This window comes from Penicillium longicatenatum, assembly GCF_028827895.1.
Source record: "Penicillium longicatenatum strain IBT 33135 chromosome Unknown contig_3_segment0_segment0, whole genome shotgun sequence".
Lineage (NCBI taxonomy): Eukaryota > Fungi > Ascomycota > Eurotiomycetes > Eurotiales > Aspergillaceae > Penicillium > Penicillium longicatenatum.
The window spans coordinates 2,973,254-2,987,705 of NW_026643121.1; the positions used below are offsets into that span (position 1 = coordinate 2,973,254).

General features: G+C 48.8%; 3 protein-coding genes across 3 annotated transcripts; 2 read left to right on the forward strand and 1 right to left on the reverse strand.

The window, feature by feature from the left end:
* Nucleotides 1-707: 707 nt before the first annotated feature.
* On the forward strand, nucleotides 708-2,377 carry N7484_006471 (putative MFS sugar transporter protein; the record flags this gene model as incomplete). The annotated part of the gene is made up of 2 exons (XM_057116889.1): nucleotides 708-1,679; nucleotides 1,736-2,377. 2 exons carry the CDS (start codon nucleotides 708-710, stop codon nucleotides 2,375-2,377), a joined length of 1,614 nt encoding a protein of 537 aa, XP_056972772.1.
* A 2,328-nt stretch (nucleotides 2,378-4,705) lies between these two features.
* On the forward strand, nucleotides 4,706-5,035 carry N7484_006472 (uncharacterized protein; the record flags this gene model as incomplete). Its single annotated transcript, XM_057116890.1, has 1 exon — nucleotides 4,706-5,035. The coding sequence occupies one exon, from the start codon at nucleotides 4,706-4,708 to the stop codon at nucleotides 5,033-5,035; it is 330 nt and encodes a 109-aa protein (XP_056972773.1).
* Nucleotides 5,036-6,798: 1,763 nt separating this feature from the next.
* On the reverse strand, nucleotides 6,799-13,970 carry N7484_006473 (putative sensor histidine kinase/response regulator; the record flags this gene model as incomplete). Its single annotated transcript, XM_057116891.1, has 2 exons — nucleotides 6,799-10,906; nucleotides 10,966-13,970. The coding sequence occupies 2 exons, from the start codon at nucleotides 13,968-13,970 to the stop codon at nucleotides 6,799-6,801; spliced, it is 7,113 nt and encodes a 2,370-aa protein (XP_056972774.1).
* Nucleotides 13,971-14,452: the final 482 nt, after the last annotated feature.

A 14,452-nucleotide genomic window follows, 5' to 3' on the forward strand; every position in this document is an offset into this window, starting at 1 on the left:
AAAGTGTCGTAGATTGGTCAATCAGACTCAAAGGATAATCGGACTTACCTTAGTGGAGCCTATGAAAGTATGATCAACGAGCTTAGAACGAGTTTCATGCGTGGACAAGATCCCCGCTAGCCTCCTTTCTAAAAGTCTGTAAGATAACCCAGACCCCGGTTAAATTCAGACTTTGAGATTGACTTTGATCCGGACATTTAGACTAGCGCGAAAGTCAAGCATTAAGCTCAATCTACACTTCCCCGCACTCGCTTGCAAGTGGTGGAGAAACCCGAGCCATCACCTCTCCCATTCAGCGCCTGAGAATGTTTCTCTCGAGAAAGCGAGGGCTTGATTGGTGATTTCTTCATCCGGGAAGGTAGTGTGGCTCACGCCATTTTCCTAAGTCCCCAATCATGATCGTTTTTCTAGCCGCGTCACGCCAGCGAAGCAAGGAGACCCAGTCCTTGATCTCCAGATCTTTCCTTTTTTCCCTGTTTAGTCTCGGATCCTTGTCAGTCTCCGTGGCCGAATAGGGTTCTGAGCATGAATCTTTAGCCACCATCATGATCCTGGCCGGGTTTTCCATGCTCACTGGAGCTGTAATAAAAGCGATCGCTCCTTGGTTCTTCCCCGGGTTCCTCAGTAACTAATTATTCTTGGGTTTGCTTGGTCGTACAGTACATATTTGCGATTACTTTGTGACTTCCTCTTTCGGTACTTGCACCATGGCGAAGATCACGCCGCAGGCAGAAGAGGTGTCCAAAACCAAGAGCGAAGAGTATATTGAGGAGGTTGCTCTGGCGAGATTGACGGAAGAAGACTTATGGAAGCTGTCCCAGGAGTCGCTGAGTCTTTGGTCATGGGCTGGTGTTCGTTTGGGTCTTATCATGTTTGTGCAGGGCTGTAACCAGGCTGGCTTTGGAGTTGATTGGGGAGTTATTGGTGGAATTGATGCATTGGATGCATGGCACACCTACTTTGGTTTTGGTACCGCGGGTAGTACTTACGGACTCATCAATGCTCTAATGAGCATTGGAACAGTCTGTGGTGCTCCATTCATGGCTTTTGCCGACGTGATCGGTCGTCGGGGAATCAATTTCGCTGGAAATGCGATTGTCATTCTTGCCGCAATCTTACAGGGCTGCGCCACCAACTTGAACATGTTCATGGCTGGCCGATTTTTCATGGGCTTCGGTACCGCTTTGATGTCAAGCTCGCAGTATATTGGTGAAATTTCTCCGGTCCATCTTCGCGGTCGTATGGTTGGTTTCTTCGGTGCCTGCTTCCAAGTAGGCAGTTTAGTCATGCTGGGTGCTATGATCGGACTAGACACCCTGCCCGGAAACAACTGCTGGCGTATTCCTCTGATCCTTGAAGCTGTATTCCCAGCCATTGTCTGCTTAACCATCTTTTTCTTGACCCCAGAGTCACCTCGATGGTACATCATGAAGGGCCAGCGCGAGAAGGCCAAGAAAGTGATAGCCAAGTACCATACCACCAGTGGCGATGTCAACCAACCAATTGTTGAGATCGTGGTCGCTCAGATAGAAGAGTCTTTGGAGGGCGATCGAAGTGGCTTCTCGGACTTCTGGGATTATCGAGTCTTCTTCACCAAGACTGCTCGCTATCGACTTCTGGTTCTAACCCTATACTCAATCTTCCAGCAGTGGAACGGTGGCGGTATCATCACATACTATGTAAGAACATGGGATCTTCCCCTTGGTCATGGACATACTGACCAAATTCATTCTAGATGACACCGGCACTGGAGACCATCGGTATTGACACCACAAAGCAACAGCTGGGAATTACAATTGGTAGCACAGCAACCTATTTCGTCTTTACCGCGGTTGGGGCTTTGCTAGTTGACAAATTCCGCCGACGAACCCTCATTTTCGCCGGCTTAATCGCTATGATCATTTTCCAAACCGCTACGACCATCACATCCTGGCAGTACAGCCTTACCTCAAGCCACGCTGCTGCAGCTTTGACCATTCTCTGGATCTTCTTATACCAAACATTTTCTGCGTCTCTAATCGCTACGATGCACAATCTTTACCCAGTGGAAGTGCTCTCCTTGGCACTCCGTGCGAAAGGCATGGGTCTGTACAGTCTGATTCAAGGTGGCGCAAGCGCTGCTCAAAGCTATGGCATTAGCGTGGGAATCAACAAAATTGGTTATAAGATTTGGGTGGTGTACATTGCATACAACTCCATCCAGCTGGTCCTGTCTTATTTTTTCTTTCCCGAAACCAGTGGGCTGAGTTTAGAGGAGATTGACACCGTGTTCGAGACCCCTGGAGTGTCACCTGTCAAGATGTCACTGGATATGGAGAAGGCAAAGAAGGAAAGGGCTATGGCCAGACGGGACGAGGAAGGTAGGTCTGGACTGTGATGTATTTCGGATTTTGAATGGCAAACCTTCATAGTTACAACTATGTATTTTCCCGGCCTCTCAAATTTCAATCCTAAAGATTGTCAAACTCATCGGTCATCATCTGAAATCAAAAATCTGCATCTACCCGAAAGTCATAGATAATTCTCCTTATACATGTAGATGTCCTACCAAGACCCACCATGAAATCTTAAAAAGCAAATATGGATCCTCTCCTCGCATGCGCCACTATTTTGGGGCGTTATGGCAAGGACGCAAGGACGCCCCAAGTGGCTCTTTGGACCCAAATCTGACCCGAGGTGTCCATGCGAGATGGATGAAACGGCGTCGGTTCCGATGCAGCTGTGCGTTCCCGACGGAGGCATGCGTGTTCTGTTGCACCGTATTCGTCTTCTATCTTCTGTAGTGAAGCCTTATAAGCCAAGTCCAGCAATTCCACCTAAGCAGAAACGATGCTATGATTGTGATGGGACTTGTGACTTGTTCCTACAATGGGATTGAATCTTGGCGATCCGAAATCAGATGATATCTTCAGCCCTAAACCACCATGGATAAGCCATGTCTTCCATCCCGTTTGCTGATAATACATGATTGATACTCCACAATCATTCCTGGTCTGGGTTTTAATCCCATCTCAAACACTAATATTGGTATGTAGCGTCACACAAACAGTTCAGGTACTGAGGTGAGTGGCTTAACCAAACACGCCGGTCTTCCTGTTTACTTGCTACCTAAACAATTTGCCATTTCATTGCTGCTCTATATGGGCTTCATTGATCATGTGTTCTGAAAAGAAAATTTTCCACAGAATCCTGGCACCCGCCAGTGTTACAGCCCTGGAAGAATGGCACGATGTTCGGTGCTGTTCGGATCCGAGAAGTATCCAAGTCTACAATGAAGAACCGATCACCTCATGCTTTTATGCTTTTTTAATTTATTTTTTATTACTTTGGTAGTCTAGGCTCCTTTGTATGCTTCGATTCGTATATTCCCCCATAATGTCTTTCTCCCCACCTGATGCTCTGTATACACAGTATTAGTAGATGACGTCGGGGAATTCGCAATGCCCCTTCCGTGCAGAGATGGGACACGGGTAGACCATGTACGGTATAGCCAGTGGAGAAGAAAAAGGCCAGTGCACTGACGGGGAGGCTGAAAGACTGGCTGGAAGGCTACATCAACTCTATTTTCGTGTAATTTCTAGGCTTTCATCATACCAGATCCGGCTTGTGTCATTCCATTCCCACGTGGCTAGATTCAAGATGGGCGGTGATTCCCAACATTTCCCAGTTAATCTCAATATTTTGAGGCTGTTCATCCAGTCAGGATGTACATTCAAACCTACCACTCGGGAAGCAAATATCGATCAAACAGGTTGCCCAACGTTCCTTCCCATCAAGGACTTCGAATCTAACGCACAAGCCTGCGCGCACAGCCATACGGACCGAGACGGGACTGCTGTATCTCTCGACCACGCTCCAGCAGATTGTTCCTATGCGTGTCCGGTTGGGCGGTAGGAAATTGTGCTACCATAGAACCTACCAATCAACAGCCTGGTCTGTACTGCGGTCGGGTCGATTGGCTCGGTTGCCATCATCGTGAGACAGATAGCGCTTTTCTTTTTTACGTAGACAAACACTTGTGAGTGTTAGTACCCAGCATCACTTCAAACCGTTACGCTACAAGGTGCAATCGATACGCCGCTCCAGGTTTCATTCATTATACAGTATTTTATTTATTCAATCTGCTCCGGGTTGGCTTGGTCCTGCACCGTTGGGGGTGTTTTGTAGCCCCCCTTTTCCCCTAGTATCACCCTAGAAGCAGCTATCGGGTAATACTAAGGGGGTTGTCGGGTATTGGATGACCAATTTTAGGTTCTCGATGGGGAAATGTGTGTGAGCTTGCAATATAAGGGAATGACAGCACCTCCCATTCTGCATTCCCACACACCATTCCAACGTCGGTCTTTTTTTTAATTCCTTCTATCACCTTGCAATTCCCTCTCCGACTCTCTCGTTCCCATCGTTTGAATTCTTTGTTGTTGTTTTTTTGTTTTCCCCTCTCCCTGGGACTCCCCAGGAAACCCTCGCTCATCGCTCTCCTTGCCATCAATCAAATTCCTCCCGACTCATCGCTACACGCCCGCGTTTATCTATGGCATACACACTTCCTTCGTGAGCCCATGCCACGCCCAGTCAATACCTGCTTTTCAGCATTCCATCCGGACAGAGGGCATTCACTTTGGTATTGGTATATCTCAAAAGATCCATCAATCTCCTACGGCTCTGTCCGCTTACCCGTTCGCCATTTCCCCGGTTTTCACCCGCGATGCCGGCAAAAGGTTCTGACGATACCGCCATGCCTGAAGCTAAAGGCTTGAAATACGATGAGTCGGAGATGAATCTGTTTCTTGCGAAATTGTCATATCACGCGACTATGGACCAGCGCATGAAGTCTCAGGATAGTAATCTGGCCGCAATCACCGATGCTCAGGGCAAGCTGCTCAAGCGATGGGAATTGTTGCTGCAGACAGAGAAAGAGCTGGGCGAACAAGGAAAAAGCCTTATGCCTTCTGATCAAAGTCTGTTGAAGCAGTTGGCATGGCGATATAAAGAGCTGGAAAAAAGGCAGCGACCAACGATTCATGAACGCAAATGATGGGCAAAAGCGCTGATTTCATTCATTCCGATTTTCTCATCTTCTTTCAAGTCTTTTTCGGCAACTATACAGCTGAACGGCGATATGAGGGGCATTTCTGGCGCTGGGTTAGAATGAAAAAGCTTCAACACGGCAGGCGATGGCTTTCCTGCAACTCTGTTGAGGTTTTTCGTTTCTTCCTTGTTTATGATTTTTTTCTCTTTCATTGGCGTTACTACATCTTACACTCTATGCTTTGTCTATATAGTTCAAATCGCATTTCCATTAATCGCATCGCTCAAACGGCTCTTCGGATCACATTTACCAAGCATGAGAAACCCATTCGGAGTATTATTGACTTTCGTACCGCATACCTTTCCTCCCTTGCAACCGTATCGTTTTGGTCCTCCTTTGTCCCACATTTCGTCATACGTGGCTTGCACCTTTACAGATATGGCCCCAGCAGGACTCGAGGGCATTCCCGCTCACAGTCGCACAAGCAATAGAGCAAACGTGGTCTATATTGCAACGATGTTGTAACAATCTGCTATTGGGGCCTATCAAAGACAAGCCTACCCAGTGATCACCGCATTGATGGTGGGCACGAACTTTGGTAGGTACTGGGTCTGATCCTCTGCATGGGCAGAAGTAGCAAGGCCTTGAATTCGGGAGGGTTGGGCTGATATGCAGCATTGTGTACAGCATGAGGCCGCACATGACATGTGTGCTGGAGGTCTTGTATGTAGATAAAATTGGAATCAATCCATCGACAAACACTGGTGATGGAAGGTCTACCAGAATCAATCTAAGAAAACTTCATTTCCGATGCAAAGCCGAGACGCGTCATGTCGCGCTTTGGGCAGCGATGTTGTCTACAGCTAGAGAAAGACACCACGCGTCCTACTCAATTTCAAAAGATAGCCAGGTATACTTGAAGGGGGCTCAATCTCTCGGCTCTGATATGAATAGCTACACATCATCACCTTGGGAAGTGGGGAATTAAGTAACAGATCCGCCAATATTTTCATCCGAACCAGTATTGACATTATCGCAAATCTCCACAAAACCCCTTGGAAGTGGGAAACAGAACATCTTTCTTGGCGAAAAAGTCATCACTGGTTAAGTGGTATCTCGAGACTGCTCTACAGCGCAGACAATCTGGTAAATGGCCACCAACTTAGCTGTCGAGAGTTGTGTATGACGGTGTCAAAGGTATCTGGTGATTCTGAGCAGATCTTGACGGCTCAGGTTTGAGTTTAGGTGCTGGTCTGGTGTATTCAGATTCTTTTGGTTTATCAAACATGTCAATATTATCCATGGGTATAGATAGCACCTGCAGTAGACAGACTTAGATGAAATGAGATAACCAATATGAGGATTCAGCTGTTCAGGTTTACGTCTGCTACGTAATTTCTCTAATAGTAAATGGCAGAATTACGGGATATATGTAGAAGCATGAATGCATTGAACGGAAATTCGATTCCAATTGGAGATAATACAGCCCCAGTCAAGTTCCATAACACCATCCATGACAATCGTGGGCAATATTGACCAGAACGAGGAAAACATCAAATGCAACTCATGAAACCAATCATAAAACATAAACATGCCAGATTTAGTAACCGAGGAAACTCCAACGGATAGTAAACCAAAGATAACCAGTATTTAAGTTTGGGATGATGAAGATGAACCAGGAAATCAACAAGCATGAGCGTCGCTGAGCTCTATAACGACAAAAGCTTCATGCGCCTCATCTCTTCTATTCAGTGCGACGGTGCAGGGTATCATTTTGAGTGGGAATTTGGGTTATGGTGGTGTGTAATCATGTCTTTAGACGTCCGGGCTGGTGGAAGTTTGGCTGTTTCTTCCGACCCGGATGAGGAAATGCTGGTTGGCGTGCCGGAGTCATGACCCATGCTTGATCTGGACCCTTTCTCGCGCAGTACCAGCCGAGTACGTGGGTGAGATGGAACTGGGGCAAGGTACTTATCAAGAAGCTCACTCAGGATCGGCGATCGGACCGGCTTGGGAAGGTAGTTGTTCATTCCGGCGTCTAGACATTTCTCTCTGTCGCCTTCGATGGCACTAGCGGTCATGGCGATGACCAGGACTTCGTTTACATGGGGGTCTGGATCGCGACGGAGTTCGCGAGTGGCATTGTATCCGTCCAAAGTGGGCATCATGACGTCCATGAGGACGACATGGAATGGATTGCCTTCGTTGGATCTAGCGCGGAGAGCATCCACTGCTTGGCGTCCATCACTGAAAGCCTCGCACTGGAGACCGAGACCAGTCACAAATTTGACCGCAATCTTCTGGTTGATGGGGTTATCTTCAGCGATGCAGACGCGAATCTGATCGCGTGGGATTTGCGTAAGATCGCGAATGGTGGGTCGGGGAGCTTGTCTGCTTTCTGCTTGGCTCAGGTCCTGCGACCATGCGGTCTTGACAGCTGTCTTCTTCGGGGCTTTGTTAAAAACCAAGTGGAATGTTACAGTTGTTCCAACTCCGGACTCGGACTCAAGCCAAATGGCACCGCCAAGGACATCCTCGATGATCGCCTTGCAGATACTCAAGCCCAGGCCACTCCCGCCGTAGGATCTTTCTGTTGACGGATCAGCCTGGGAAAAGGGCCGGAATAGGCGTGCTTTCTGCTCTTCAGGAATTCCAATTCCAGTGTCAGACACGGAGCATTCCAGGCGCACGCGGCCTTTGCCCTCACGAACAGTCCTTGCCTTGACGACAATGGAACCCTTGGGCGTGAACTTGTAGCTGTTGCTGAGGAGGTTCATGAATATTTGGTGCAAGCGGACAGGGTCGCCAAGAACGACAAGCTCCGCAGGAACACGATCCAACTCCTCAATCGTATCCAAGCCTCGCTCGCGATGGGTGAAGCGCAGTGCGCGGATAACCTCCGTAATGGTCTCCTTCAGGTTGAGCGGCACTGTGGATATCTTCATCTTGCCAGCTTCTAGCTTAGAGAAGTCCAAGATATCGTTAATGAGGGTCAACAAAGTGTCAGCGCAGACACGAATAGACTCCACGTATTCATCTTGTTCCTTATCCAGCTTGGTGCCCTTGAGTAGCTCTGAAAGTCCAATGACGCCATTCATCGGAGTTCGCAGATCGTGTGAGATATTTGCCAGGAAAATTGATTTGGCTCGTGCAGCATCTTCCTTGAGCTTCACATTGTGTTTGGCTTCAGCCTCTGCAACCTTGGCTTTCTGCTCTGACTCACGTGCTTGCGCGAGGGCACGCTTCTGAGATTCGATCATAGACGAATTCTTGGCGCTGACCTTGCGAATTTCACGGAAAAGCAAAGCGTTCGACAGCGAGATGCCAATCTGGTTGCAAAGCAAATGCAATACCACCACGTTTCGCTGTGTGAACCAGTTCGGCTTACCCTCCAAATGGATTACTCCAAGCAGTTGGTCGGCCTGGACGATTGGCAGTGCAATGACGGACCGACCCTGAGGGTAATTGGCGAGATAGGATTCATCGACATTGGAGAAGCGCTCGTCCTCGAGGACATTGTGGACCAGAACCTCTTCTTTTGTACGCATGACATAGTACGCGATATGCTGAGCCATTCGACTCTCCGTTTCTGAGAAGGGTAAGCCCTCAGGGTATGATCGTTGGCCTTTATCAGAGTCTGCCACTGCTGCAATGGCAAATCCTTGTTCATCAAAGTTGGTTGCAATGATTGCAAAATCGGACCCGTTGCACGACTCCAAGAGGATCTCAAGCATCTTCGTGAAGAGCTTGTCGATCTGAAGCTCAGATGACATGACCTGGCTGGACTCCAGTATGCTCGACAGATCGATGATATCGAGACCCACGCTGGAGATATCCATGGATTTCTCGTCTGAACTGACGCCATTTTGTTCGATCCAGCGCTGTCTTCTCTCGTCTTCTTCTATTTGCGAGGGTATGATAATCTCGTCTTGAACGGCGTCATGAGTGATCTCCATGAGTGAGTCAAGAGTTTGACATCCAACGTCAACCGTTCTAGCAGAGGTCGCTGTTTTGAGCAACCATTCATGCTTTTCGGCAAGCATCAGCGCTTTGCCATTAGCACCCATGGAGCTCCATGCAGCAATGGACTCCTGTATCAACGCACGAGCGGCCCGTTTCGCGCCGCGTCTGATGAGGAATTCACCTTGCAGCTCGAGTGACAGAGCCTCTTCCAATGGCCATCCATGAATCTGACAATGATCGATAGCGGCCTCGAATTTTTGGATAGCACCATTGTGATCATTTTGAACCTCGGCGATGAGAGCCTCGAGTATGAAAACCCACATACCATAGTTCGCATCAGAGCAGCTTCGAGCAAAGTCTATCTCAGCCTTGTAACCGAGGATCAAATCCATTTTCCCGTCAAGATATCCTTGAGCAGGGTAGTCATTGTGTAGACTAAGAAGTGAGATGGCGAGATAGAAATGAATGATGTAAGACACACGCACAGACCAGAGTCTGTACGATGTACCGAGCAAGATGTTTCCCACCTGGATTGCCTTATCATAGTGTCCAAACAGGAATAAAGGGATCATAGAGAGGCCGAAGTAGATGTCACGAGGTCTGTCAGCATTGCTGGCATGGGTATCCAAATACTTCATGAATGAGGTAGTCCGGTGCTCATCGTCCGACATAACGTTATCCGAGGAACGGAACTCCGTTTTGCCTTGCAAAGCCCGTGCAACTTGACGAACAGCAATGATGCTGGCACCGCCACGCGTATCTTGGGCCCACATTGGGATATCCTCGGGAGCCTCCGAACAAAATGCTTCCAGTTGGGCCATGTCCTGACCGAGATAAAGTCTAGTCATAGCCATTGAGGAAATGCTAATTAATGTGATGTACGGATCGCCCATTGTAAATGACGCTTCGAGCGAGGCCTCCAGCGCTGGCAACGTCGATGCCAGAGGAACGCGGAGATGGCTGACATAAAGGTTATGGACGATCGAGCCTCTGCTCTGGGTCCACAGCTCAGGACAATGTTCAAGCAGGGAAAGGGAGAGATCGCTGAGCTTAGTACCGAACTCAAGGTCCTTGAAACGGCTAAGTGTGATCATGGAAAGATGGGAGCAGCCGATTGAAATCGGTGTGAACCCGCCCCTGGAAATGTGAATATGCATCATTTCGATTGCCATCCGGTAAAAGGTTAGCGCGTCGTCCCAGTAGGTGACGGCCATGGCCTCTGCCATGACAGCTCCAATCGTCACGAGATTGGGATCCTTGCTGATAGGCTTCTGGGCAACGGCGTCGATGTCGACAGACTCGAGGTACTTCTTGAGTTTGAAAAAAGCGACGTCACATTCTTCGAAGGTTGTGGGGGCGCGAATGTGCACGCCAAGTTCGTCGAGACACGAAAGCAAGGACTCCATTGAGCGATGATGGTCACCCATTTGAGCCATGATCTTGGCTTTGATTACCCAAGCCCTTGATTTGCTGACCGCATCCTTGCCGTGAGTGAAGACAGAATCAATTAGCTTGAGAGCATCTTCATTCTGGCCCTGAGACCAGGACATTTCTGCCGTCGCTATGTAAAGACGCATGGTCTCGTCATAATACACGTCCGCGTGGTTGCCGTCCCAAGGGTTGTCTTGAAGGAGTGCGATACAGTGTCGGAAATACCAAAGAGCACTGGGCCGAGCGCCAGACTGAGCAGCTGTCTGCCCGGCTTCCCATAAGATACGTCGGTAGTCAATTCTGTGACTCACACGCGATTTGATTCGGCGCGATGCAAGTGCAACATGGTGAGCTACGGAATATCGGCTACGGTGATCATGATAGTATTTCATCAGCGCCTGTGAAAGGATGAAATGCATCTTTTCCACGTTGCGACTCTCATTCAATGAAAGTGCAGCTTGTGCAAGTCGATCATTGCCGAATCTATAGCGAAGGTTAGTCAAATTATTCCATCCAGGGCAAAAAGCTCAAAGGATACGAACTTAAACTCATCGTCCGTTTTACCAGTGTTCAACAGGTTTGCTTGGACAAGGTACTGCAACCCAACCACAATATCACTTTCTGATTGCCTGACCAAGGTGACATTTCCAGGTTTTGTTAGACCCAATTCTTCGTCGTCATCATCGATTGAGGTCACAAATTCACTGGTCAAGATTTTTTGGACCAGCGAGAATGAAAATGGGCTTCCAAGCAGAGCTCCCCAAATCAAGATCGACCTGGCAGCTGCCGGGATCTCTTGTAGGCGTTTTGTCAGGAAACCTAAGCCGAGTCCCTCTCCGTATACAGGAGCAACAAATTCAGTGAAAATACGATCAAGGTCGAACAGCCACTTTGAGTCCTTCCATGAATACCAGATACAGTTCTTGCGGTAGCATGTTTCAAGCATGACACGCACGTAGAAAGGATTTCCCTGGCTCTTTTCCTGAACAACAGCGGCAAGAGGAGTGAGTGTTGGGTTGGGCTCTTGATGCATCGTTGCAGCGACAAACTCCATGACATTGTCTTCTGGCATTGGCTCGAGGGCAATGCGTGTGACGTTGGGCATATCGGTTTCAAATAAAGACCGAATCTGGTCAGACTCAATCTCATCCTTGCGGCTTGCAAGAATAAGCACGCATGGCAGCTTCGTTTTGATTATGTTCAATACCAATTCCAAGGTCTCGTCATCTGCATACTCGAGGTCATCCAAGCACACGGTGATAAGCTTGTATTGGCACAGTGTTCTCAGAATTTCAACGAAAATATCCATCAAGCGCATGTTGTTTGAAGCAGCATTTGACAAAAAGAAGTCAGCAGATGTTTGGCCTTGATCCATCCATGGAATATGAAGCCGCTTAGTTGGGTCCTCACGGGCCTCCGGTTTAGCGATTGGCTGGGCAAGAGAGACTCTTGGGGATGGCTTGTATTTGGCTCCCGGTGCCATTAGTTGCTCCGGCAGATCTAGCACCTTGTGGAGTGTGGGCCACATGGACCGCAAGGCTGATCGAATGCTGTTGTGGTAATCGGTATTGACATCTTGCTCCGAGAAAATTTGGCGCAAAAGGCTAGCCAAGACTTTCGCAAACGGTTCAAAGGGCACCCGCTTGGCTCTGTCCAGGCGCGTAATTGCAATGTACCCACCCTTACGGATGAGTGGTTGTACCCGGTTCAGAAGGTCCGTCTTGCCAATCCCAGCAGCACCACTAATTGTAATCACCTCACAGCGTCCATTGTGGCGAAATTTCACTCCGGTCTTCTGTTTCGCAAGTGAGGTCAACGAATCAGTTTGACTGAAGGCCTGAGTTGATGGTTGGCTGTTGGTGTTGGTACTAACAGAAGGATGGCTTTCCCTGTCCGTGGTATGCGAGGATCGAGAATGGGAAGGACTTTTCATTTTGGTAGGGATTTGCACAGGCGGTGTTTGGCTCAATGATTCCGGACCTGCCGAAGTTTGCCTCAGCCTTGGAGGAGGGGACGTGTCATTGCTCGCGATGGACTCTTGGGGGTTGACATGTGCAATATGATATTGAGTGGTATTCGAGCTGCTTCGGGGAGGTAGATGGAATGAACCGGAGTCACTGGAAACAGATGCAAGGTCGAAACTATCCACACGCCCTTCCGAGATCGAAGAATTAGAGGCTATTGCGTGAGCTGTTGCGGGGCTTTGCACAAATGCTTTAGCACATGCAGCCGCCTGGCGCTTTTTGACCTTCTCGACTACATTGATGATTGTGTCATATTCTTTCTGTCGGCCAATCATTCGGGAAGGAAGTGTGAAAAAAGATGGCACGTCTCGCTGGGCGATCTTGAAATCATTCAAGGCTTCGCTTTCTCCGTCACCTAACAATTTAGCTATTTCTGCCAAGTCCCGCTTGACGGAAGAGATTGTATGGTAACGGTCATGCACGACCTTTTGCGTCATTTTCTGGACAACGGCTGAGAGAGCATCGGGGATATCCATCCTTTTCGCCGAAACAGGTGTCAACTTCTTGGTCAGCACATTCTGGACCACTTCAACGGGGTCAATGCCTTCAAAAGGCAGTTTCCCGACGAGCATGGACCAGAAGAAGAGACCAAGGGCGTAAATATCCGTGCGACTATCTGGCTCTGTAGGCATCCTGCCGGTCTGCTCTGGGGCGATAAATTGTAATTTGTACTTGGCTCCAAGCTCCCGGGAAACAGAGGACCAGCCTTCACTCAGCACATTATCAAACGAACGTGCACCGTTGCCCATATTAGAGAGTTTGACGGATCCCATTTCGCTGCTAAAATGAAATGCATCGCCACGAATCTCTCCATGAACAGTCTTCATACCATAATGCAAAATTTCTAGGCAGTCGCACGCTCCAATCGCAAAATCGAAAAATGCCGACAGGTCGACCTGCTCGTTGGGGGTTGTATTTTGATCGCCTTTGGTCCCCGCGACAAAGGATGCAGGGCCAAATGTGACTAGGTCGCGCAATCTGTCGTGGCCGGGAGATTCGAAGATAGCCACTAAGAGGGACCCTCCATTGACGGGATCGGCAGGAAGTCGTATTAAGTCGATCGGTCGCACGGTATGGTTGCAGTCTGGGTCCGACGATTGTACAATAGACCTAAGCATATGAAACTCGCGTTCAAGGCGGATGAAATTGGTCGAGACGCGGGCCACAACCGGTATCCAGACTTGTTCATGTTCGCCTCCTCGTGAGAGCGACAGCTCACTGCTAGTCTCGCTCACACTAAACCTCCGATTGGAGCCTCGCGCGGAAGGGCGTATTTCGGTGCGGGGGGAAAATCGGGTCAGGCTAGAAGGACCGGAGGAGGCAGGGCCGGAGGAGGTCGCGATTGGGGTGGAGAGGTCTGAATCAACGGCATGGCGAAATCCCGATATGTGCCAATGATTGTAGGTGGAGTGGAAAGGCTCGACGGACTGATCCCAAGTATAACCAGGCAAGTGGCCTAGTCGTTCGAACAGTCGGGCAGGTGGTAGCGGCAGGTCGTCGCTAAATAAGTGACTCTCCTCCATCTCAGGGGGGAATAAGCAGATGTCTGCAGCGCTATAGCCATCCAAGCCTGGCCAAGTTTGGTTTACCGACTTCGTCAAGTAGAGCGGGATCGCAGCGGGATAGACATGGGCCCAACCGGCGCTAGTGATAAATGGAGATAATCAGTCCCCAAATCCAAGTGTGTCCAGCTGTCGCTTCGGAAAAGGAGGAGTTAACAGGTCCTAGCACACATGCAGAATCACAAGATAAGGGGAGGGGAAACCATCAAGTATGTAGCTCGTGCAAAAACCACAGCGCATGCGATAGTGGGACGGGAAATCTATTTTGCGGGTCACAACGACTCAATTCGGGAAGTATATATTGCGTTATGTGCATCACCACTGTCAATGTTCAATATTCATCCTACACCGTAGACTCCAAATAATAAGGTTGGATTTGCAAGTTCATGACAGTAACGGTAAAGGCATTTTGTCCGTCTATTTAGGTAGTATGTTGTCCTGCC